The sequence below is a fragment of the Pelophylax lessonae genome (assembly GCF_965119305.1).
Source record: "Pelophylax lessonae genome assembly, chromosome: 10".
Taxonomy (NCBI): Eukaryota; Metazoa; Chordata; class Amphibia; order Anura; family Ranidae; genus Pelophylax; species Pelophylax lessonae.
Window position 1 is genome coordinate 47,948,346 of NC_138777.1, and position 24,685 is coordinate 47,973,030.

General features: G+C 45.3%; 1 protein-coding gene across 1 annotated transcript in view; it reads left to right on the forward strand.

Annotated features, from left to right (window-relative positions):
• Positions 1-2,953: 2,953 nt before the first annotated feature.
• The window catches only part of LOC309565826 (hatching enzyme 1.2-like), a 67,861-nt gene continuing 46,129 nt past the window's right edge, over positions 2,954-24,685 (forward strand). The window contains exons 1-5 of the mRNA XM_082270831.1: positions 2,954-3,030; positions 4,506-4,533; positions 4,610-4,663; positions 8,290-8,430; positions 18,542-18,659. Coding sequence (XP_082126957.1) covers positions 2,965-3,030; positions 4,506-4,533; positions 4,610-4,663; positions 8,290-8,430; positions 18,542-18,659 — 407 coding nt within the window. The 5' untranslated portion in view covers positions 2,954-2,964. The remainder of the gene's footprint in view (positions 3,031-4,505; positions 4,534-4,609; positions 4,664-8,289; positions 8,431-18,541; positions 18,660-24,685) is intronic.

The following is a 24,685-nucleotide window of genomic DNA, read 5'->3' on the forward strand; positions in this document are numbered from 1 at the left end:
GCACAAGCCTCAGGATCAATGCCATCATTGACCGAACCCCCCTTGGGAAAGAACAGATGGTGAATCAGGCGAAACTTATTCGGCTCCTTTTTCGGAACCAAACCCAAAGGGGAAACCACCAAGTCAGCCAAGGGGGGGTCATCAAAAGAACCAGCCATGCGGCCCAACTCCACCTCCTTCGCCAACTTGTCGGACACCACCCCCTGGTTCAGCCGCGTCGAACGCAAGTTGTCCGCCATAGGGGGAACCCGGCCAAGAGAACAAGGAATCTGGAAGCCGGCCGAAAACCCCTCCTCCAATAAGCGTGCCGCCGCCCGGTCCGGGTACTTACTTAGAAAAGGCCGCATCCTTTCCACCCTCACCGGCATCATCCCTTTTGTGCTGAGCGTCACCGGCACGGGGCTTGCTCTGCTTAAAACAACACAAGAAGGGATGAGAGCCCCCGCAACCGGAGCACTCATGTTTGAATCGACAGGCAGTCCCGAATCGGCACGTCCCTTCATTAAACTGCCAACAAAACCCCCGGCGCTTCGCGGCTGGCTGTCCAGGGGTGGACGGACCGCCGACCCCGCTCGGAAAGCAAGACGGAGCCGCCCGAGCCAACGTCATAAGGCGCATCCACAGACTGATGTCCTTGTGGTCCCACCGTAACGACGGGCGAACAGCCTTACGCTGCCGGAATTGCTCGTCATAACGGAGCCACGCAACCCCGCCATACACCCTGTGGGCCTCCCCGATCGCGTCCAAATAGCAAAACAAGGCGGAGCAATGCTCCGGATGCTTTTCCCCCACCACACTCGTGAAGATAGCAAAGGCCTGAAGCCAATTACTAAACGTGCGCGGAATCAAACGAAACCGCCGCCGTTCCTCGTCCTCTTTCTTAGATTCTTCCGGCTTCACCCTATCCAGGTTAAATTTTTCCAAAGGGAGTAGAGTAAATATTTCAATGTACTCATCCTTCCAGATCTTTTCCCGGACCTCCGCCTTGAGGTGCGCCCCCAAGGGGCCCTCGAAACACGCGTACACCTCACATTTTGCGGCATCCGCAATCCGAATCGCATCATCCTTACCTGCCACCTTGGGCTCCGCCACCTTGTCCCCCGCAGTCGGCGCAGGAGCCGGCACCCCCGGCGTCACCACCTTGTCCCCCGCAGCAGCGGGAGTAGACCCAGCCCCCGCCTGCACCGCGCCGGACGTCGCTGCGACCGGAGCCCCCACCGGACCCCACGCCACCACCGGCGCCTGACCCACTACGCTGTCCCTATCAAAACGCTGTACCAAGGACCGCAGTCCCGCCAGCAAGTCCCCAAGGCCCCCCGCCGCCACCGGCGCAGCAGGCCCCGAACCCCCCACCTCCGTGACAGGAAGAGTCCCAGTCCCCCCAGGAGTCACCCCCACCCCTGCAGGCCCCCCCCCCTGCTCCGCTCCAAACCCAGCACCCCCACCAAAGCGGACAGCGCAGACTGGAAAGAAGAAGGGTTAACATGAAAGGGCTCATCTGACTGAGACCCCGCGGATGCGGGTCCCTCAGCCACTGCTGACGACGGTCCCGGAGCACTCCCCTCTTCAGAGCTGGACAGCTCACCCTCTGACCGGACATCCGAGTCTTCAGCCTCCCCGGCGGGCCTGGAGCTGGAAAGCACAGGGGGGGAACTCCGAGTCTGGAGTCCTCCACCAAACTCTGCTGCCGCTTCCTGCCGGGCCTCACCGTCACGTCCGCTTCCGGTGTCACCGCCGCACTGGGCATGCGTGGTGCAGCAGCGCCGGTCGCTCCACCCGACTGGCCAGAGCGCCCGCTCGCTCCTCTCCCGCGCCGAGCTGACCCGGGCAGCCGGTCCTCCCTGCCTCGGGCAGCCGCATTGCTTCCAGGGTTCAGACGAACGGGCGGGGCCGGAGGCGCAGCACGAGTATGGCCCCGCCCGCTAGAGCTCCGCCGACGTGGGGGATTCCTCCCAGGGGGCCCGCCGAGCCCAGCAAGCGAAAGCGCTGGGACGGCGACCCTGGAGGGTCCGCACAGGGGCTCCCATTGTGGTGCTGAGCTCTGGGGGACATTGTGGGGCTGTAACGCTCCGACGGCCGGGACCGCCGAGCGCGGCAATGCCGCTCCCCCCTCTCCAAGTCATCCACCGCCATGGCCGCATCCAGGTGCCTCTCCAGCCACGTCGTCCCACGGATGGCAGGCGCCTCCCGCAGCCGAGCAATGACGGCCTCCAAATCCCCCATGGATGAAACGAACGTCCGAGCAAGCTGGAAAAGGAGGGAAGAGGAGGATCCTTTCTTCTGTGGCTCCATGAGGAAACGTGCCGAACTGTAAGTACCCCCCCCCCCACTTTCCTATGGCTAAAGACCCACCTACTTACCACTGCCCAATCCCTGACCTTGACCTCAAGTTGCACCTAGTAACTTAACCCTTACCTGACCGTGGCCCAGTAAACCCCATCATGAGGCCCTACGCTCATTTTTTTTTTTTGCTTCGGGTCTGTCTTTACAGCAGAAAAAAATTAAAAAATGTTACATTTGAGTGCAGTAATTGAAGTGCATTTGCCTGTATACGCAAAGTACTTAAAATAATTATTAATGTGGAATGTCTGTTTCTTGCTAAAGAACATTATTTTTATCAAGTTGTTATAGGAAAATTCTGCATTAATCTGTTAGATGTTTTTTTCTGATTGAAATCTGGTTAAAAGTGGTTAATTGTTAAAAAAAAAAAAAAAAAATGTCCCTGTGTATAGCCAGTATTAGAGTATTAAAATTCTTGGCTCTGAGTAAAAAGGAATCAGAAAAAAAAAAAAGACCTGTAAAATTGCACTGAATTCCTGGTACACAATTAGCCCCCCTTTTCTGTTTTCCCTTGTGGATTGCCTGTTAACCGCCAATCGCACATCTCCCCCCTCCCTACAGCTACTGTATAAAGTCAGCTGTGAAATACTCTGATTATTGTACCGTGGGCAGGTGTCCTCCACCATGGACCTGCTGACCCTTCTACTCCCAGGCATGTTGATAGCCATGTGTGCAGGAGATCCGATACAGGTATGATGACCTCTGCATGCTGCAGTATACCGTATGGAAGCTTAGATTATCAAAGCCATACTACAGCTCATTTATACAGACCATAGGCAAAAAGGCTTTGTGTTGTCCTTCCCAGTTTCCTACTTTTGTTCTTACAATGCAGGATATTGATGGAAGAATTTGGTTGCTAGTGACAACATATCCATCTTTTCTTTCTCGTTATGAAGAAGCTTAGTTTCCCGTGTATCATAGACCAGCAATATTCAACTTATTGTAGCATTAAAGTGTATGTATAGGCAAAAAAGTGTATTTTAGTTATGGGTGGGGAACAGTTGGAACAATAGTAAGACTTTTTTTGATGTCTGGCTAGGTTAAGGTTTTCTGTTTGTCTTGGTGACTATTGATTATCCAAAATTTTTGAGTTGTCACCGGAACTGGAAGTGAGGGGGGTTCTTAATATGAGAAAACCATTTTGGGGGGGGGGGGAGACTCTCCTTACTTCCTGTAGCATTTTGGGGACAAGAAGTGAAGTCTTTCCAAAAGGGCACAGCAGAGGCGTAACTAGAACCTTCAGGGCCCCGGTGCAAGAAACCATGAAGGGCCCCCCGGACCACTGGCCAGGGCCCTTCCTTTCAAGAATGGGGCTGTTCCCACTAATCCTGGGGCCCTTTACTCTTGTTACTCTTGTTGTGGGGCCCTTTATTACGGTCCTGCAGTGGGACCCTTTCACAAGTTCTGCAGTGGGCCCCCTTCCTGCCATCTTGGGGCCTCCCCATGGTGGTGGAATGCCCGGGCCCGGTTGAAAGTGTGACCTTTGCGATCCTGGAAGTTCACCCACTGGTGTCAGTAGTTTTTATTTTTTGGTATTTTAATTGTATTCTTTTTTATCATTTTATTTTATTTTGTTACAATGTCACTGACTATGACTCTGTCAATTCAGAAAAGGAAGGAGCTGGTAAAATACATATTTACCGACCCCTTCCTGGTTCTCTATAGTGACACATCCCCTGCAGCAGGCAGGGGAGCACAGTGGGGGTGGGGGGGGGGGACCAGGGGAGCACACAGGGGCCCAGAGACAGCAGAACACAAGTGAACTGGATAGGAGGAGTGGCGTGGGCAGCATACAGAGAAACCAATCTCCTCCATTTTCCTCCTGCAGCTACAGGAGAAAAAAAAGGAGGACAGTTCTCTACCTGCTGCCCCCGCCACCCCTCCTATTCAGGTGTACAGGGGAGCCGCACAGGCCCCCTGGAGCATGGGGCCCGGTTGCAATTGCAACCCCTGCAACCCCTGTAGTTACGCCCCTGGGGCACAGATGGAAAAGACTATCTTATTCAAAACTAGAAAAATCATTTTTTGGATATTTGCACATACTCTCTAAGCTTGTCATGTGCAGGTAGAAGACTACTTATGCTAGGCCACCTAATGGCATGCTCTGTACAGGTAACATAAAGTCTTAAAACGTAACATAAAGATTAAATCACTTTAATTTGCAGGATCATCAAGAAGCAGTTAATACATCAGGTGAGTAATATGTTATAATATTTTTTCCACATTTTTTTTTTACTTTTTTGGGCTTAGTTTTTCTTTTTTGTTGCAGTTCCCCGGGGGTCCAGCAATGATGTTTTCAGTGACATTTTAACATCCAATCAAGGTATGGGATATAACATAGTATTGTCAATTATCTATATAAAAGAGGAGGTGTCACCAGTGTTTTAAAGGAAATTTTCCATAGAGGAAGTAGAGGTCGTATGCTAGTTCCAGAACAGCGAAGATGCATACAAGTTCCATATGGTAAACGCTATCAGGGGAATTAATTTCGAATTCCATCATGCCACCACACAACAAATGTCAGTGCAGGATACAGATTCATGTAACTATTGGAAACAAGTGCATGTATTTGAGGCAAGGACCACATGTGGAGGCACACTGAGGTCTGAGGGTCCATAGGGACACTCTGGCCTCATTGCAGCTGAGTTGCCTCCTCGCCTTTTCAGCTGTAACACAGACAGTGCAGCTGCCAGGATTTGTGAAGCTGGGTGGGAGGAATCTGATGACGATTTAGAGATCCTGGTTCCCCATCAGGTCCTCTCTATCCTTGTGCCTAACAGCAAGCAGTAGGCTATAAAATCCCCCACTGCCTGCTGTCAATTACAAAAAGAAAGGAGAGTCTCAGCTTCCCCATCACGCTCCAACCAGTACGAGCATCACAGGTTGCTAGTAGGCTGCCAGCTGTGAAGGTGGCGAGGGGAGTAGGTAGTGGTGGGAAAAATGCACAGCGTACAGAGACAGGCACTCTGCCTGTTTCTGTACTCCAGTTACTTTAGGTCTTAAATACAGTTTAATTATCGACAAAATGCAGATAATTCTTTTGAAATTTGCCACATTGTGTAAAAGTGGTGCTATTAGGAATTTTCTGAATCTGCTGTGCACGTTGGTAAAGCTACCAAAACGGACAGCAAGGCTTTTTGAATTTGCCACAGGTCATTTTTTAAAGGTCATACTCCTAGGAACAGGTTGTTAGGACTTTATTGATTTCCCCCAAATGTCTTTTACTGTTATGATATATGATATCCCTGCACAGGAACTAATACAGACCTGTAATTCAAAATGGTTGCTTTATTTAGAGGCATCTGATTGGCGTCTACCTTCATGGCAGATGTTCCTTAAAGGGATTTGAGCAGAATAGAAATTTGGAATCTGAACACGTGACTTGTATTAGGGTGAATTCTCCAGGGCTGTTATTTTTACCACTTCTTCACTACCTAGGCCCATGTTACACAGTGCCATCTTAAGAGCATTAAAGGGCCCCAGACAATGCAGTGCACTGGGGCCCTGCCTACACAATCACCCACGAGAATAAAAATGCAAATTACCGATAAGGCTATATTTATTGGTACAGCAGTGCCAGGCTAATGACAGCTTCCAAGTTCGGTGTCCGGGGTCCAGTGAACACACACACACGGACAGGAGTCAGACTCGACTGTCCTGTGTGTGCCGGGTCTTGTGGAGGCGGACAGGCATTCCTGCAGTTGTGGGCTCCCCCTCCATGGCCCAAGAAGCCTTAGAGCAGTGCAGGACCGACAGGCGCTTGCCACCTGCTAAGTTTGGCAGGGGGATGCACACGGGATTCGGGACTAATGCTTGGCTAGGGCTGGGTCACTGGGCAGGTGGGGCCCCCGGGCAACTTCCCAGCGTGCCCATTCGATAAGATGGCCCTGATGTTACACTAGTAATCCTGTTGCTATCAAGAAATAATCATTGCCAGAATCACTAGAAAATGCAGGGAGGACACATACCTGTTTTAAATGACTTGCTCCCTCACCAGCTTTGTCAGCTACAAAACCAGCAAAGTAATACTCAAATGCAAGCAGGACAGTATTCTCACTCTCTGCTGTGTCCTTCAAAGCTATCTTGCTGCGGCCCGTTTTTGCATGCTTGTTCATCCTGAGTGAATCACTAAGTTGTGAAGGATAGCTCAGGATGAAGTGAGCACCTTCCAAAATAAATCAGGAATGGCAGCTCCCATATTTCTGTCATAAGTCCATGTGACTAATTGTAGCAGAACTTATAAAACATGCAGTTCTCAATTTCTGTTTTGAAGCTTTGGATAACCTTCACCCTTTAACAAGGCTCCTCAGCAGCCAATAGAGAGGTGCCATACTGGATTGTGGGATGGTGATGGCATTCTGGAGCTCCAAAGTTGGAGTTAAGCCAGGGAGAACTTCCTCCTTTCAGACCGCTTTAAGGATTCTGGGGCTGAACAAAAGATTTGGACCCAAAGCACACGAATGTATTTTGTTACATCTGCTTTTAACAAATTTATTTTTCAGTTTTGGATATGATCAGAACCTCTGTCTGGTTTTACTGCCATTGAAGGCTCATTTGTAGATATTATTTTAACTGTCTGGTAACAAATGTTGTCCCCAGGACAGTAAGTGATGGGACATCTCTCTACAGAGCTTTGGATAGAAGTAACATTTGACAAGGGTTCTAAACGTTACTTATCCTATCTACAACTAATAAAAGTTTGGGGTATAGATACACTTAGCACTGGTAATTTAGGAAAGATCAAATCACTGACCGGTTCCCTTTGAGGAGAGACTCAAAAAAGAGCTTAGGATTGTTGATCTTTGTTTCTGGGAAATTAAATAGCTGGAAATCACCTTAAATGTTGGTTCACATTATGGCGATCCGACTTCGGGGGCAACCTGTGAAGTCGCGTGCACCGCGACTTCGGCGCGACTTGCACGGACTTCACATAATGGAAGTCAATGCAAGTCGCTCCGATGTCGCCCCGAAGTAGTACAGGAACTATTTTGTAAGTCGAAGCAACTTGAGTCGCTCCTATTAGAACGGTTCCCGTAGCACAGAATGGACCGCGACTTGTCAGGTTGACAAGTCGCGGTAGTGTGAACCGGGACTTAAAGTCCATGAAAATAAATATTGTACAAGTTAACGTATAACTAAAGACAAAACATTTTTTTTTTTTTTTTTAGATTTGGACAGGGTGAAGAGGAATTAGAACAGTTTTTATTGCTGTCTCTGCCTCACCCTCTCTATTTGTCCTGTTTACCATTATCATCGAAAATGGAAGTAGATTCCAAATATTGGGTTGATGCCAGAACGGTAATAGAAGGGAAATTTTTCAAAGGGCAGAGTAGTTCCGGTGACCTAGGTGACAACCAGGGATTACTCCAACTTTGGAGGGATCTTGTCTCGCTTCTTGTTTTTGCTATGTGACAGGAAGTAAGGGGAATCTCCCCAATGGGATAGGGATAGGGGAAAAAACAATGGGGTTGTAACCCTCCTTTACTCTATCCAAAATAAGAAGAAAATGTTTTGCTTTTAGTTATGATTTAAGGTCAAATGTACACAAATCCAATATGTCTGTAGATTAGCTTTCTGTCCACTCATAAAGCTATAGTGAAGGTAAGAATTTGGCACATATAGTCTGCCTATTGATTTTCCTGTTATTAAGATTATATTGGAGTTATGTGAGACCATCAGTTGACTGCTCATCGAAAACAGCTGTTTTATTGGAACTAGATCAGGTCACAATATCTCACAAAGGGAGTCTTTAAGATATAGTAGGCCGACCAGCGATCCATCTTACCACATAAACCCCACAGGCATTGGCTTAACTTGTAGCTGGACTTCAATGATGGTGATAGCAATACTGATGATAGTGGATCAGTGGGTTCAATTTATACATCAAGTTGTACTTCAGTCTAAGTAATGGAAGGCGTGATGTACAATCATTGTTTTCTATCTCTATAGGCAGTTCCCGATTCATGCTACAAGGAGATATCGCTGTGAAAAGGAACAGGAATGCTGTCATCTGTAGAGGAAAATCTTGTCTATGGCCAAAATCCAAAGACGGAACAGTCAATGTGCCGTATACATTGTCTGACAACTACAGTACGTAGTACTCTTCAGATCCCAGTTATGTCATTGCAGACAGTTCTGATCATAGATCTCCAAAGTTTTACATATGTATTTATGGATGCTATATAGACTATATTATCAAAAGGATTGCCTTTACACGCACATGAACTTAAATGGCCTCCCAGTCTTAGTCCGTAGGGTTCAATATTGAATTGACCCACCCTTTGCCACTATAACAGCTTCAACTCTTCTGAGAAGGCTGTCCACAAGGTTTAGTAGTGTGTATGGGAATGTTTGACCATTCTTCCAGAAACGCATATGTGAAGTCAGGCACTGATGTTGAACGAGAAGGCCTGGCTTGCTGTCTCCGCTGTAAAGGTGTTCTATTGGGTTGAGGTGCAGGCAAGTCAAGTTACTCCACCTCAAACTCCCTCATTCATGTCTTTATGGACCTTGCTTTGTGCCCTGGTCCAAATTATTTGGTGGAGGGGGGATTATGGTGTGGGGTTGTTTTTCAGGGGTTGGGCTTGGCCCTCTAATTCCAGTGAAGGGAACTTTCAAAGCATCAGCAGACATTTTGGACATTTTCATGCTCCCAACTTTGTGGGAACAGTTAGGGGATGGCCCCTTCATGTTCCAACATGACTGTGTACCAGTGCACAAAGCAAGGTCCATAAAGACATGGATGAGTGTAGATTTTGTAGCAGCAATGATGAGTCGTCATATGAACCTTGTAAAGAACTTGTTTATTTCCAGCCAGCCATGAGCCAAATGTAAACCTTTTTTTTTTAGTTGCACTTCATAACTTTCTACTTCCTTTTCCCACCCCCCAATATAAAGCACAAAATGCTGAGTAATTGGATTGGGTTTACACACTCTTCCAGATGTAGTACCAACTTGTGGGGCTTGCGAGTCTGAAACCTCTTGCCTGTCGCCTTCATAATTTTGTTGTGGTTGTGTGTTACATCCATTTTTTGAAGTGTCAGTTGGCACAGCAGCAGATAACTGTGCTTGAGTTCCTGAAGTGATCATAGGCACATGGGCAGCGGCAGACAGTACAGTATGATTCAAGTACATGTAGGAGGTGACGGCGGTTCCTTACATAGGTTTTACCATCATAATGGACATGATAGCTGTTTGGTTGGCAGGCCTTTCCTTGAATCGTGGCCAGTTTGTCAAATCCACGGGTTGTCTCCATCCTTACCACCTGCCTAGGCTCCAGAGGAGAAAGGCGTGTGGTCGATTTGTCATGGCTTATCTTTCCTTTTTGCATGAGTGTAAATAAAGCAGCCTGAACATCAGTCCCAACCCGTGGCAGGAGCTGGGATGGGACCATGGGAATCAGAGTCCTGGTTCGTCGTGATAGTAAACGTTGTGCCGGAGAAGGCATGCCATCTCTAGGTGTGCTGCAGAGGTTCAGTAGGGCTACATAAACCTCAGAACCATAAAGTGCACATTTCTCTAGGAGATGCTTGGCTGATCTTACACTATGCTCTGAAAGACCATTGGATTTAGGGTAATTGGGCTGCTAGTGACATGCTGAAAATCCCATTGGTGAGCAAAGTTCTTGAATTCTCTACTTGAAAATGATGTTCCATTGTCAGTCATCAATTGATAGGGAATTCCATGTGTGGAGAATATCCGCTTTAATGTCCTGATCCCTGTGTTACTGGAAGTGTTTGGAAGGACATCAAATTTCCACCAGCTAGAGTACAAATCTACCGAGACCAGGTAATCCTTGTTTGCCCACTCAAATATGTCAGCTGCTGTGATAGACCATGGTCTATTTGGTGAAGAGTTAAAGGTTCTCTCATCTGGTGCTGTCGTAGAGCATTGCATGGGGCATGCCTGGAAACTTCTCTTTCAATATCAGTGTATACAGTAGGCCAAAACTTGGTTTCACGTGCCCTTCGCTTAGTGGAATGAATGCCAGGATGACCTTGATGGAGCTGTGCCAAGTAATATTTCTGGAGAGAGTTATTTCATATCTCTGATCATGCATGATTAATTCATCATCTACTGTCAATTCAACCTCATAGAGTAGAATGGTCGGATATTATGTGGGATTTCCTTAAAGGAGCCAGGCCACCCATTGAGAATGATGTCCATGAGGCGCTGACAGGTGGCATCTGCCTGTGTTTCTTGCTTTAGTTCCTGAATCCTTCTGGATGACAACACCCCATCCAGAGGCAACACATCATAATCGTCAATAGCTGCGGAGTTATCAGAAGTGGGGAGGTGTGCACCTTAAAGAGAATCCGCAACAAACAGTTCACAGCCTCGTTTATAGATTACATTCAGGTGGTAGCATTGAAGCTTTAGCATCATTCACTGGATGCTGAATAATTTCTTCTCAATTTGTGCATAGCGTGTTTTAGTCTCAGTGAGGGCTCTTGATGCAAAAGCCACAGGCCTCCCATCTTGAAGACAGACTGCATCAAGACCATGCTGGGAAACATCAGCAGACAATACCATTGGCTTATGCACATCAAAATACCATAGGACAGCTGGACTAGTTAATTGTGCTTTCAATGTATTCACAGCAACAGCATGTTGTTCAGTCCAACACCAGTTGGCATCTTGGCACAGAAGCTGACGGAGTAGATGTTATCTTACTGTAGTGAGGAATGAACTTCAAGAGATAATTGGTCATGCAAAGAAACCTTTCCAATCCATGTTTGTTCTCTGGAGCAGGCATTTGATGGATGGCTTTGTTTTTTTTTCTGGGTCAGGCTTGACACCTTTATCTGTGAGAACATCAAGAATTGCTTGCTGAGACTAAGCTGCCCACATCCCGGAACTCAAAATCTATTGTGTTGGTCCCCCTTGGGTGAGAATTTAAGGGGTATAAATGAAAGATCACTTTAAAATTAATACATTTTATTACATAACAAAATACAGTTTACAATATACAAGCATAAAATCAATGCGGTATATAGCTTGTTTGTACAACTATGATCAGTAGTGATTGATTACAAGAAGCAAAACCCTAAAAACCCTCAACTTCCTGATGACACCACTTCCGGTGAAATGCATTGAGGTATCTGAGTAACATCACTTCCGGTTCGCGGCAGGTCCGAGTGGGGTGGAACGCATGTGGGCGGAGCGGCGTTTCCATTTTTTGATTGTTTCATGCATGCAGAGAGGCACTCTAAAATATGAGTGATTTGATTTTACTTGCCATTTGATTTTTAATAAAGAACATTGCACAATGAAGGCTTTCTAACTTTCTTTTGAGAAAACATACCACTGGATTGTGATATTCCCTTATGAGATCCTGGCTACCTTTGCTTTCCAGATAGAGGGACACTACAGGCACTATAGGTCCTTAGTGCCCTGAGTGCTTTTGGTGAGTGGCCAATCTTTCACTACGTGCAACACCAGCACAAAGTTGTAAAATAGGAACACCAATCACCTGGCACAATTGTTTTATGGACTTGAAGTATTGATCACATTTTGTTTGATTTTATATCAATTTTCTGAGGAAGCATCGGGCACTTACATCACTTTTAAGAAGTGGAATTGGGTGGTGCATGAAGTCAGTTTTGCACTTTATTTAAAAAAAAAAAAAAATTGATTTTTTTATAGTCATTTGCACTTTATATTTTTTTGTATACAGCCTTTTGTAGTAGCGCCTCACTGTTTACCTCCATTTTTGATTTAAGTTCTACCACTTAAATTGAAGGGAGCTCTACATAGGGTATCCAATAGCTAGAAAGGAGAGGCGCCATATTCTTGATTTTTAATTAAATTTAGGTAAGTCTTTCTTTTTTAGCAAATTGACCTGACCCAACAGGTCGAGTAGCAGCGATTCCCACGCCTTCAACTGACACCTTGTATCCTGTATAACCAAGGTTAGATTTAGGGAGATATTCTCCGAGGCCTGTCAAGAAGCCCATACTCCAAGGTATTTAAAGTGGTCTACCCACAGGAGTGGGAGATTTGAAGGAGCAGAAGCATGGGCCTCAGGATCAATGGGGAATAGTAAGGACTTGGTCCAGTTAACTTTCAGTCCTGTGAGGGTGGAATAGGTGTTTAATACTTGTAATGCTCCTTGTAAGGATGGTCTGGCATTATTTAGGAACAACAATAAGCCATCAGCGTATAAGGCTACCCTCTACTCCAACCAGCCCACACGGAGGCCCTTAATGTGTGGAGATGTACAAAGTGCCTCTGCCACGGGTTCGATTGCAATTGCAAATAGAGCCGGAGATAGAGGGTAGCCCTGACGTGTACCTCTATGTAAAGAAAAGGGAAGTGAAAGACCACCACCTTGTCTAACCGAGGCAATTGCATTGTTATACATTGTTATTTGTCATAAAACCAATTTCATCTGGATCAATTACTGCAGGGAGCAATTTCTGCAACTGTAGAGTAAGGAGTTTAGTTAGAATTTTGACATCATTATTTAATAACGCAATGGGTCTGTACGAGGCCCATAAACTTGGATCTTTAGGGGGTTTATAAATCAAAACAAAATGAGCATGACACATAGAATCAGGCAGCTCGCCCTCAGCAAGACAATAGGAATCTAAAGAAGCCAAAATGGGAGCTTGTATTGCGACATGCATTTTATAAAAATCTATAGGGAGACCATCTGGGCCTGGTGCCTTATCCGACTAAAAGGAGAAAAAGGCTTTCGCCACTTCATCTGCCGTAAAGGGGATTACCAAGATTGATTGCTCCATATTCAATAGCCATCCCAAAGCCACCTGGTCTAAAGTGGAGGTCAGGGAGTGCAGGCAGAAATCTGTGGGAAGCGAGGAGGTATACAGGCCATGGTAGTAATTACAAAACGCTTCCAAAATATCCTCATGGGTGGAGACCTTGTCCTCAGTAGAGAGTCTAATTTCGGAGAGAGTGATGTTAGGATGGTCGTGTTGTGCCAACAGCACCAATAATTGACCTTTTTTATCTCCTTGTTCATAAAAATGTTGTTTTGAACGATATTGAGTTAGGCGGGTGTGTTCAGCCAACTGCAGATTAAGTTCTCGTTGGGAGGCCTGTACATGACTACAATTAGTATCACTAGGAACAGAATTATATGCCTCTGTACATTCTGTCACCGATTGTTGTAAAGAGCTGGTGGCTGAATTTAGGTCTGATTTGAGGGCGCAATGATGGAAATGTATTGACCTGTGGTGTAGGCCTTAAAGGCGTCCCAAGTAACAGCGGGTGGGGACGACCCCCTATTTATGTCCCAATAGTCTGTCAGACGGGGTGGGGATGGTTTGGTCAATTCAGGATGAGAGCCAATAGCCACAGAGAGGCGTTGTATGGAAGACTACCTCCAGGGGGCTATCATCTGATAAGCCACTGGGCAAGTATGATGCGGTTACAACAGCAGATAGTAGTCTTGGGTTCATAAAGGCAAAATGTATGCGGGAGGAGGTTTTATGTGAGGCAGAGAAGTAGGAGTAGGCTTTCAAAGATGGGTGCTTCCATCTCCAGACCTTTGTGAACCCCATTGCCTGTGCCCACGCACAAAGGTCCCCCGTAAACTGCTTTGGTGTCATAGACCTGTCCAAATTTGGATACAATATGGCATTGAAATCCCCCATTATTAATATTTTAGCTGGGGTATGGGGGGGGGGGGTCTTCTCAAAGACAGCATGTAATACTGCCTGAGAGAAGGCGGAGGTATGTAAATATTAACAACTATTTACCTGCAATTCCATAATGTAAATACTTCAATAACAAATCTCCCCTGGGGGTCACTATAAATGGATTCAACCACACAAGGAAGACTTTTGTTTATCAGTATAGAGCAGCCTTTTTCAACCAGGGTGCCTTGAGGTATCTTCAGGTGTGCCTTGGAATAATGCCCAAAAATTGTATACAAGTAGGTGGGTGGATGAACCCTGACTTTTATTTACACAAAGCCTCAGGTTTTCATTGTGCGCTATTACAATCTTCTAGCTGCCGTGACATCATCAGTTGATCAGGAGGATGTCAGTCGCCTGCATAGCATCCTTGTTTGACCCTCCCTTGCCCCTCTCAGCTTTGGGTCAAATTAGCTGAGTGATGGAGGAAAACTGAGGAAGAAGAGAAACATTGGTATACTAGTTGCACCTCTAACGTTGGGTGTCCTACGTGTGTGGATGCTGCTGCACTATTTAAAACTATTAGAATAGTTTTTACATTTTAGAACGGGGTACCTCAAGACTGTCCATAGCTTTAAATGATTCCTTGAGACTATCCATAATTTTGGAGAGTGCCTCAAGATTGACTATAATTTTAAAGGGTGCCTTGACTGAAAAAAGGTTGAGAAACATTGGTATAGAGACCCCCCTAGCACGTGGCATGATATGTTTTTGGACCCACAGATTTTTAAGGCTAATAATTTGCTACCCATAAGATGTGTTTCTTGGAGTAGTAAAAGGTGGGGCTCGTGGGATTTCAATCATTGGAAGAGCATGTCCCTCTTAAACTTGGAATTTAGGCTGCAAACATTTCATGACAGTACCTCAAAGGTTTCAAAGTCTAAAGATGTCATGAATACGGTAAATGAAAATCACAGCGAAGTGGCATGAAAAGGGAAAAAAGGATTATCATAGGAGCAGCAAAATGATCGTCAGTCAGAACGAAGTACATGTTTGAACTGCATAAAACATATAAAACCAAACAAATTCCCAAGCGCAACTGCACATACCCTGCCTTTGCCAGCGCTTCTCTCATGCAAACTGGGAGAACAGGCGGCGAGGCCTTTACCCAGAACAGCAGAAAAAACAAACGACTATTAGGAGCCAAAGGCTACGTTTGTGCAAAGTCTAGAGGGACGTGGCAGTGGAAGTAACCTTAGAGTTCCAAGCTCAAAAAACAAAAAACCTGGAAAAGGGCTCCGGTCCTTGCAAAATGTGTTAGGACAGGAGAAAAATGTCAGTTTTGACTAAAAAGAGAAGGAAAAAAAGGAAAAATAAAAATAGGTCTCTGATCACAACAAATGCTGACCAACCTTTTGTTTGAAGAGGAGCACTGAATTGAACTGTAGGTCCCTCCGGAGAGCAGCAACAGCAGCTATTTCTGCCCTTAAGTATTTTCATAAGCACCTCCAAGGATAATTATGCCAGAGTATCCAACCACTCTGAGGGAGCAGACAGAGATTCAAAGAACTGATTTGATCAAAGATGTTCCACGTGTAGTTTGCTGGGATAGAGCATGCCATAATTGATCCCCTTCTCGCGAGGCTTTTCCTGACATCCACAAAGGAACCCTGACGCCTCTGCAAGAGGAGAGAAATCAGGGAAGAAATTTAGGATGGTGCTAAGGGTGTTTTCTGGCTTCCGCTAGGATAAGTTCCTGATCCCTGTAATTAAGAAAACAGACCAAGAATGGTCTAGGTGGAGATCCCTGTGGTCTGGGGCCTATTGGGACCCCGTGAGCCCTCTCCACAATGTAAGCAGCTGATACTTACGTTAGGCTGAGGATGTTCTTGAAGAGGGATTCTGCAAAAGCTGGTGGGAGACGCACCCTAAGATCCCTCAGGGAGCCCAACCACCCGCACATTATTGCGGCGAAGCCTGTTCTCTGCATCCTCCGACTGGGCCATAAGGAGTTTTACGGTCTGCTGCAGCTCTGTAACATCATGCATAGTGGTAATAGCATTGTCCTCTACCTCTGAGATGTGGGACTCAGCAGTGGAGAGGCGGCCTCTGATTTTGTCTAAATCTTGCCAGGTGAGGCCACACTTTAATGCCAGAGTGTCGATCCGTTCCATCAGCAAGTCTTGCTGGCCTCTATTGTAGCCAGGATAGCCGAGGTGAAGGAGATCTCTGGTGGAGTAGTTGCAACCACAGGCTCTGAGGACCCCTTGCTGTCCGGCTCAATGGCAAGCAGCAGCCGCAGGTCCATCTGGACTGCCGCTGTTGGCCCGACTCCCAGAGACTGGGGCAAGGTGGCCGCCGCATGTGTCCCGTCCTGAGAGCTCCGATGCTTGGAAGGCAACTGCATCTTGCTGGAACTGCCTTTGGATGGCATAGATGTTATGGGTAGAGCACTCCGACCTTGTGGCAGATTTTTGCTGAGTAGGATGGCTCACCTGGACGCAGGATTAAGCAGGATTAACATGCAAGGGAGCCAGAGCTCTCAACAGCATGTCTTCCCTCTCTCACATCTGGCCACTCCGCCAGATTTATTTTATTCTTAGTATTTTTGCTGTTTTACTTATTTTATGAACAAAGATGCATTTACAAATAGAGAAATAATGTATATGTACCAGATAATATAAAGACAAAGTCATAGAATGAGCCGCATTAGCCGTATTAATCTGGTTACATCTGCTGATGAGTGTGGCCATCAATTCCCCTAAAGCGTTCCTAAAATCCTTTTGGGTCCGCTTACAAGCTCTTCTGCAACCAACATGAGCCTGATAGTTTTGGACTCCAAAAATGTGTTGGCGGTACCCACAGATTTTGTCTAAGTGATTATTTTGGAATAAATACTTTTGGACTCCAGTTTTAGTCTAGGTTTACACTGTAGCAGGTCTGCGTATCTGTGTAAATGGCACACATTTCCCTTGCCCACAGGCAAAATGCTCTGTTGTTTTGCAGGTGAATGGGGGTCATTTATTCTTAGTTGCACTTCCATGCATCGGAAAACATGGTGTGGAACTGCATTTTTTTAAGAAAAGGGAACTTTTTCCCTGCATTTCTCTTAGGGACAGCAGTCCATTCAAATGAAATGGGCAGCTTTGCCCTGCAAATGTGGCACATATGACTCACACAGATGTGAACCTAGCTTAATAGTGTGGTGCCCCTATTTGTCATCCATCCTCAGGTTTTTATTGCTGTCTGTGCCCCCCCCCCCCCCTTAGTGGGATTCGCCCTCTGTATTTGTCACCACTGTCACTGGTACTAAAAGCGAGAGGAACATTTTGAGTTGTCCCTGGAACAGGAATAGAGGGCAAATCTTCCAAAGGGTACATGTGCTCCAGTGACAACTATTTGTAAAGGTCTCCTTTTCCTGTTGTGTTTGGAGACCCGAAGTAAAGTAAAGTCTACCCAAAGGGAGATTCCCTACTCTGAAAAAAAAGTTTGGTCTTTAGATATACTTTAAAGAAATTTTTAGTTTGACTTTTACAATTTTACAAGTTTATGCTTCAATAGTTTTGGAGAAAAGGTGGGACTTTTTGGGGTAAGTTAAAAACGGGTGAAGAGGTGGGATTTTTATTGCAGAAGAGGCATGCTATGTGTTTTCTGCATTAGTTACTTACCTACTTGTCCGCTCCTATAGTGAGCAACACATGCACAGCTTATTGTACAAATTCATCAATGCCAAGCTGACTGAACTGAGTGACGTCCTTTTGGCCCGGCCAAGGAAAGTGGCCAGTGATTAATACCCGGTGTTGATACCTGGAAGTTGGACACCCAAAGATGTCGGCGGCAATAAAGGAGCTCAAGGTTGCGGCATCAGTGGACTGGAGGAGTATAGTTCTAATTTAAAGGAAATGTGCCAAAAAATACACAGGTTGTTGGGCTGTTTTAATGACCTGCTGACTCAGGGCTGTATTTACAATAGTGTCACTCAAGGGGCAGTATCAGTGGGGCAGCTTTAGGGCCCATTGGGCATATCAGCACTGTTTCTCCCAGTACACACCAGGGCCCATGTGTTCAGCGTGGCTGCTGGTGTGAAGGGGCCTTTACAGGAGGCAAGCACCAAGCTCCTATTTTACAAATATGAATGGTACCCACCCAAAAATGGGCTACCCTAAAGCCTGACTTTAACAAACGTAAAAATTATCCCATATAGTGGGGCTGCATCTGCACTGCAAAGGTCAATTGCTTGATTAAGTCCAGGGGACATAGAAAAGAACATCTACTTATTCTCCTTTTTCTTACAGGGTCCCTTGGAGTCACCCTTGCAGGCGTGCTTTCAGCATGCATCCATTCTCCAGCATTACTTGAATGGAAAGCCAGTCCTCCTCCCCCACTTGTGTCCTCTGGTGCCACGCTACCCAGAAGTACCCTGGGAGTGAACTTTGGAGGACATGGAGATATTGCGTTTAATATGGGGGGGGGGGCATTTACATTTACAGGAGTATGTTTCACTGCCTGGTAACAGTGTATTGTGTATTAACTGAAAAAAATAGGGCTTGGTATTACTTTAAGTCTTCATTTATTATGTTTGCTTTTGTTGTTTGTTGTAGCATTTGAGGAAAAAGCGATGATCCAGGCTGCCATGGAGGAGGTGACAGTTGTGACATGCATACGGTTTGTTCCTCGCCGCGAAGAGCCAAACTACTTACGAATCCGACCTTATGATGGGTGAGCCAGTCAGTCATCATGATCAGTTACGCATGTCAGTTTAGAATGGTATATACCCACATACAGCCAGCATACAGCAATTCATGACTATGAGCTGGGAATTAATTTCCTGGGAGGGAAAATGTGCCTACAATTTATGTCGGATTGCCCGAATGTGTCCTTGAGCATGAGTCAGACAAAGTCAAGAAACTACGGTAGCTTTTTTTTTTTTTTTTTTTTTATTAGGAGGAGGAGGTTTGCAATGGCAGTCCCTATATATTCTTCACAGGCTTACTTTATAGTGAAGCTAAACTTTGGTTTAACAAAAAAAAATAAAAAATCTATTCATGTGGGTATTCTGAACCACAAAAATCTCTTCTACAGTATTGCTCTCAGCCTCCTCCAAATTCCTTTTTTGTTGCTGTGATCTGACTTCCTGTTACAGGGTGGCTACATTCACCATCATCTTACTGTATGTAGGAATGTAGCCATGTTCTCTCGCTCCCTTCCAAGATGAACTATGGACTGTTGGATTTGTAGTGTGCATATAGCAGTGCACACCAATGCAACTAACATGCATTGCTCATTCCAATCAAATGAATGTGGGGAAGGGGTGGGGTCACTTCCGGTCCATGTCTGCCTCCGCTCGCCCTACGCGTTACGTCACCTGGTCATGTGACTTCATCAGGAAACAGGGTTGACTGTGCAATAAGCACTGTCAATCTTATTATGATATTGTTTATTTTGAGCACAAAATTGGAAAAGCACGTCATCTAAATTGTCACTAATTAAGCACATTGATGCCAGCAGCTCTAGACCAACACAAGACTGTAGACCACTGTTACGTCTCAAACTACCATAACTAGGCAGCACAGGAGTAACACAATTATCAATGTATATATGTGTATAGAAAGATTTTGGAGAATAAGGATATCATTTGGTGTCACTTTAGGAAAAAAATGGAGAGGCAAATAGTCCCCCTTTTTCTCATACATGTTGCTTTTAACTAAATGGTCAGGCAGAGGTTAATTACACAATTAGCATATAAAAATAAATGAAAAAGTAATTTAACTGACAAATCTAATTGAGCAATCAGCCTGTACATGGTAAATAAATCTCACCACCATTCAAGTAATGACCTGGATAATTGTGATGTATTCCTCAGTGGGAAATCAGGACATGTAAATCCTACTTCATTGTACGTCCCTCTACTGACACCGCTATCCATCCCCGCTCTCCGCACTGTCTATGATTGCGAAAGAAGTTGGACAAGAAAATTAAAATTGAACACACATTTCAATAAAAGCACAGAATTATAAACAAACCAATCTATAAGAGATAGGAAATCACATGTAAAAATTTAATATAATATAATACTGTATAATTTAATACATATGTATATGTACAGTAAGTATGTAAACCCTAACAATGAACACCTCCTGTTTGCTCCCTTTTTGGTCTGAGAAATACCTCACTGAAAGCACTTTTTTGTATCTGTGCAAACAAAGAAGGTAGCACGTCTGCAGCCTCTGATAATCTCTTGTATCATGTCTGCAGTTACTGACTATTTCTTGTATCATGTCTGCAGTCTCTGACCATCTCTTGTATCATGTCTGCAGTCTCTGACCATCTCTTGTATCATGTCTGCAGTCTCTGACCATCTCTTGTATCATGTCTGCAGTCTCTGACCATCTCTTGTATCATGTCTGCAGTTACCGACTATCTCTTGTATCATGTCTGCAGTCTCTGACTATCTCTTGTATCATGTCTGCAGTCTCTGACCATCTCTTGTATCATGTCTGCAGTCTCTGACCATCTCTTGTATCATGTCTGCAGTCTCTGACTATCTCTTGTATCATGTCTGCAGTCTCTGACCATCTCTTGTATCATGTCTGCAGTCACTGACTATCTCTTGTATCATGTCTGCAGTCTCTGACCATCTCTTGTATCATGTCTGCAGTCTCTGACCATCTCTTGTATCATGTCTGCAGTCTCTGACCATCTCTTGTATCATGTCTGCAGTCTCTGACTATCTCTTGTATCATGTCTGCAGTCTCTGACCATCTCTTGTATCATGTCTGCAGTCTCTGACTATCTCTTGTATCATGTCTGCAGTCTCTGACCATCTCTTGTATCATGTCTGCAGTCTCTGACCATCTCTTGTATCATGTCTGCAGTCTCTGACCATCTCTTGTATCATGTCTGCAGTTACTGACTATCTCTTTTATCATGTCTGCAGTCTCTTATCATCTCTTGTATCATGTCTGCAGTCTCTGACTATCTCTTGTATCATGTCTGCAGTCTCTTATCATCTCTTGTATCATGTCTGCAGTCTCTGACTATCTCTTGTATCATGTCTGCAGTCTCTTATCATCTCTTGTATCATGTCTGCAGTCTCTGACCATCACTTGTATCATTTCTGCAGTTACTGAATATCTCTTATTTAATGTCCGAAGTCACTGGTTATCATGTGTATTGTGTTTGCACTCACTAAATATCTCTTGTATCATGTCTTCAGCCTCTGACCAACTTTCGTATCATGTCTGCAGTCACTGACTATCACTTGTAACATGCCTACACTTTCTGACTATCAATGGTATCATGTCTGCTGTCACCAAAGGTATCCGCTAGCATCTTTGAATGTCTCCAGTGGCATGTCCACAGTCTCTTACTTTATCCTGTAGAATGTCCAAAGTCACTGTCTCCCCTAGCATGTTCACAGTCTACATAGGCAATCCCCTATCACTACTAAATGCTTTCTAACAGATATCAAGAATGTAGGGGATTTAATTGGAGCACCCTCCTAGGTAGGTGCTAGAAGATAAAATATCGTATTTTGATCTTTTCTGCTTACCAGAGAGATTGCCAGGTAAATTTATAGCTACACTGGGAGGCATATTGGACAGTGGGAGGAAACCTGACAAATGAGTGCACAGGCATTTAGTACAGCCCTAGTGATTGGCAGAGGAATATGCATTGATTGGCTGGGATACTGTAGAAATGCCAAGGGCACATGTGATCAGGGTCTTTCAGCTGTAGAGTGGGGTCCAGGAGTGAGGGGGCGGCTGCCCCTCCTCTGTTGAAGTTTCCATGCGGTCTCAGGTGGTCAAACTGAGGGCCTGAAAGTTAGAGAGAAGCTGAACCCAGAGGTCCTGCAGAGCTGACTGGAAGGGAGACACCAGGAAGGATCTGATTCTGCCTACAGTGAGTACAGATCTGTCATGGGGCCTGTTCTGAGAGGGCCACCCCTTCAGCTAGAAGAGTCAGTGGATGGGTGTCAGTCAAGGGGATGCTAGAGAGTGTCCTGATGATAATGTAGTTACATCAAGTCAGCTGCTAGGGAGAGCTAGAAGACTCAATTCCTCCATACAAGTGGCAGTATGGTGAAAGCAGTGTGTCTGCTTCCACAAATAACCCGGTGAGGCCAAGTGAGAGTTCTCCTTATCTACTGTAAATATTTCCAGTTGGAGTATCCCAATATTCCCTTCTCCCATCCAAGTTTCACAATAAATATAAAACTACAACCCCTGCACTGTTTATTGAGTAACGAGCCATTGGTAGTAAGGATGGATGAGTGAACTGTCCGTAAGTGACTGTCTGCAAGTAATCAGAGGGAGACCCAAGAAGTCATCATACAGCAAGCACTACGGGGACCATGCTACACCATTATATATATATATATATATATATATATATATATATATATATATATATGTGGAGGGAGGGAGTGTCATATATAGACTGATAAAACTGGTCAGTTATTGGAATTCAGATCTCAGAAGATTGATACAATATAGACCCAAACGTATCCGTTTATAGGCTAGTGACCTTCAATATAAAAAGAGGAAACTTCAGGTTGTAGTGTAGGAAAAGAAGAGTGAAAGACTTACTGCCACATCCCTAAAATTGTAGAAGCAGAGAAGAGAGGAGCTCCCCCATGGGACTTGGGAGACTTGGGGGTCCCATGGGGGAGCTCCTCTCTTCTTCTGTGACCTTCAATATACAACCTTCAAGATAAATAAGGAGTTTCCGTATAGCAGCTATCACGTTATACCAGTAAACCTTTTCCACAGAGCTCCTATTACCCCAGAAATATGACTTAAAGTGGAGTTCCACCCATTTTTGGAACTTTAGATCTATGTAATCCCCTTTAAAATGGCTTTTACCAATGGAAACTTTTTTTTTTTTTTTTTTTTTTTGCTAGTAAATACCTTAATTTCTGCTTTATTCCTCCTCTCCTCACTTCCGGGTCTGATCGGCGATGACGTCATTCGGCGATTCGCAGTGTCTGCTGGGATGTATTCTATTCCAGAAATCTCGCAGTAGCTGAGCCGTGCCTGCCCCGGCTCCGCCCCGCCTCCTCTCATCAAGGCGGGGCGGAGGCGGGGCAGAGAACAGCCTTAATACATTCATACAATACAACTCAATGAGAGGAGGCCAGGCGGAGGCGGGGCAGAGAACGGCCTTAATACATTCATACAATACAATTCAATGAGAGGAGGCGGGGCGGAGGCGGGGCAGGCACGGCTCAATACAGCTCAGCTACTGCGAGATTTCTGGAATAGAATACATCCCAGCAGACACTGTGAATCGCCGAATGACGTCATCGCCGATCGGACCCGGAAGTGAGGAGAGGAGGAATAAAGCAGAAATTAAGGTATTTACTAGCAAAAAAAAAAAAAAAGTTTCCATTGGTAAAAGCCGTTTTAAAGGGGATTACATAGATCTATGTATTCCAACCTATTAAAAATGGGTGGAACTCCGCTTTAAGGTAGTAGGCTCATCAAATACAATGTATTCAAAATGTAACTTAGAAGGAGAAAATATATTCCACTGCAGACTCTAGCGCTCCACCTGCTTCCTCCACATGGTAATTATGATACATTTTATGTGCAAGATGTTTATCTGGCTGAAAATAAAATACACTATATTGCCAAAAGTATTAGGACACCCCTCCAAATCATTGCATTCACATGTTCCAATCACATCCATGGCCACCAGAGTATACAATCAAGCATGCAGACTGCTTCTACAAACATTGGTTAAAGAATGGGTCGCTCTCAGGAGATCACTGAATTCAAGCATGGTCCTGGGATAGGTTGCCACCTGTGCAATAAGTCCATTCCTGAATATTCCTTGCTACTAAATATTTCATGATAAAATATTAGTGGTATTATAACAAAGTGGAAGCAACTGGGAACAAAAGCATCTCAGCCACAAAGTGTTAGGCCACGTAAAATGATAGAGCAGGGTCAGCGCATGCTGAAGCTCACAGTGCACAGAAGTTGCCAACTGTCTGCAGAGTCAATAACTACAGACCTCCAAACTTTGTGTGGCCTTCAGATTAGCAGAACAACAGTGCATAGAGAGCTTCATGGAATGGGTTTCCGTGGCCGAGCAGCTGCATCCAAGCCTTACATCACCAAGTGCAATGCAAAGCGTTGGATGCAGTGGTGTAAAGCATGCCACCACTTGACAGATGTGTTTTCTGGAGTGATAACTCACGCTTCTCTGTCTGGCAATCCAATAGACGTGTCTGGGTTTGGTGGTTGCCAGGAGAATGATACTTGCATGACTGCATTGTGCCATGTGTAAAGTTTGGTGGAGGGCGGTTATGGTTTAGGGTTGTTTATCAGGGATTGGGCTTGGTCCCTCAGTTCCAGTGAAGGGAACTCTTAAGGCGTCAACATACCAAGACATTTGGACAATTTCATGCACCCAACTTTGTGGCAACAGTTTGGGGATGGCCCTTCCCGTTTCAATGTGACTGTGCACCAGTGCACAAAGCAAAGGTCCATAAAGACATGGATGAGTGAGTTTGGGGTGGGGGGACTTGATTGGCCTGCACAGAGTCCTGACCTCAACCCGACAGAACACCTTTGGGATGAATTAGAGCAGAGACTGCGAGCCAGGCCTTCTCTCCAACATCAGTGCCTGACCTCACAAATGTGCTTCTGGAAGAATGGTCAAACATCCCCATAGACACACTCCTAAACCTTGTGTACAGCCTTCCCAGAAGAGTTGAAGCTGTTATAGCTGCAAAGGAT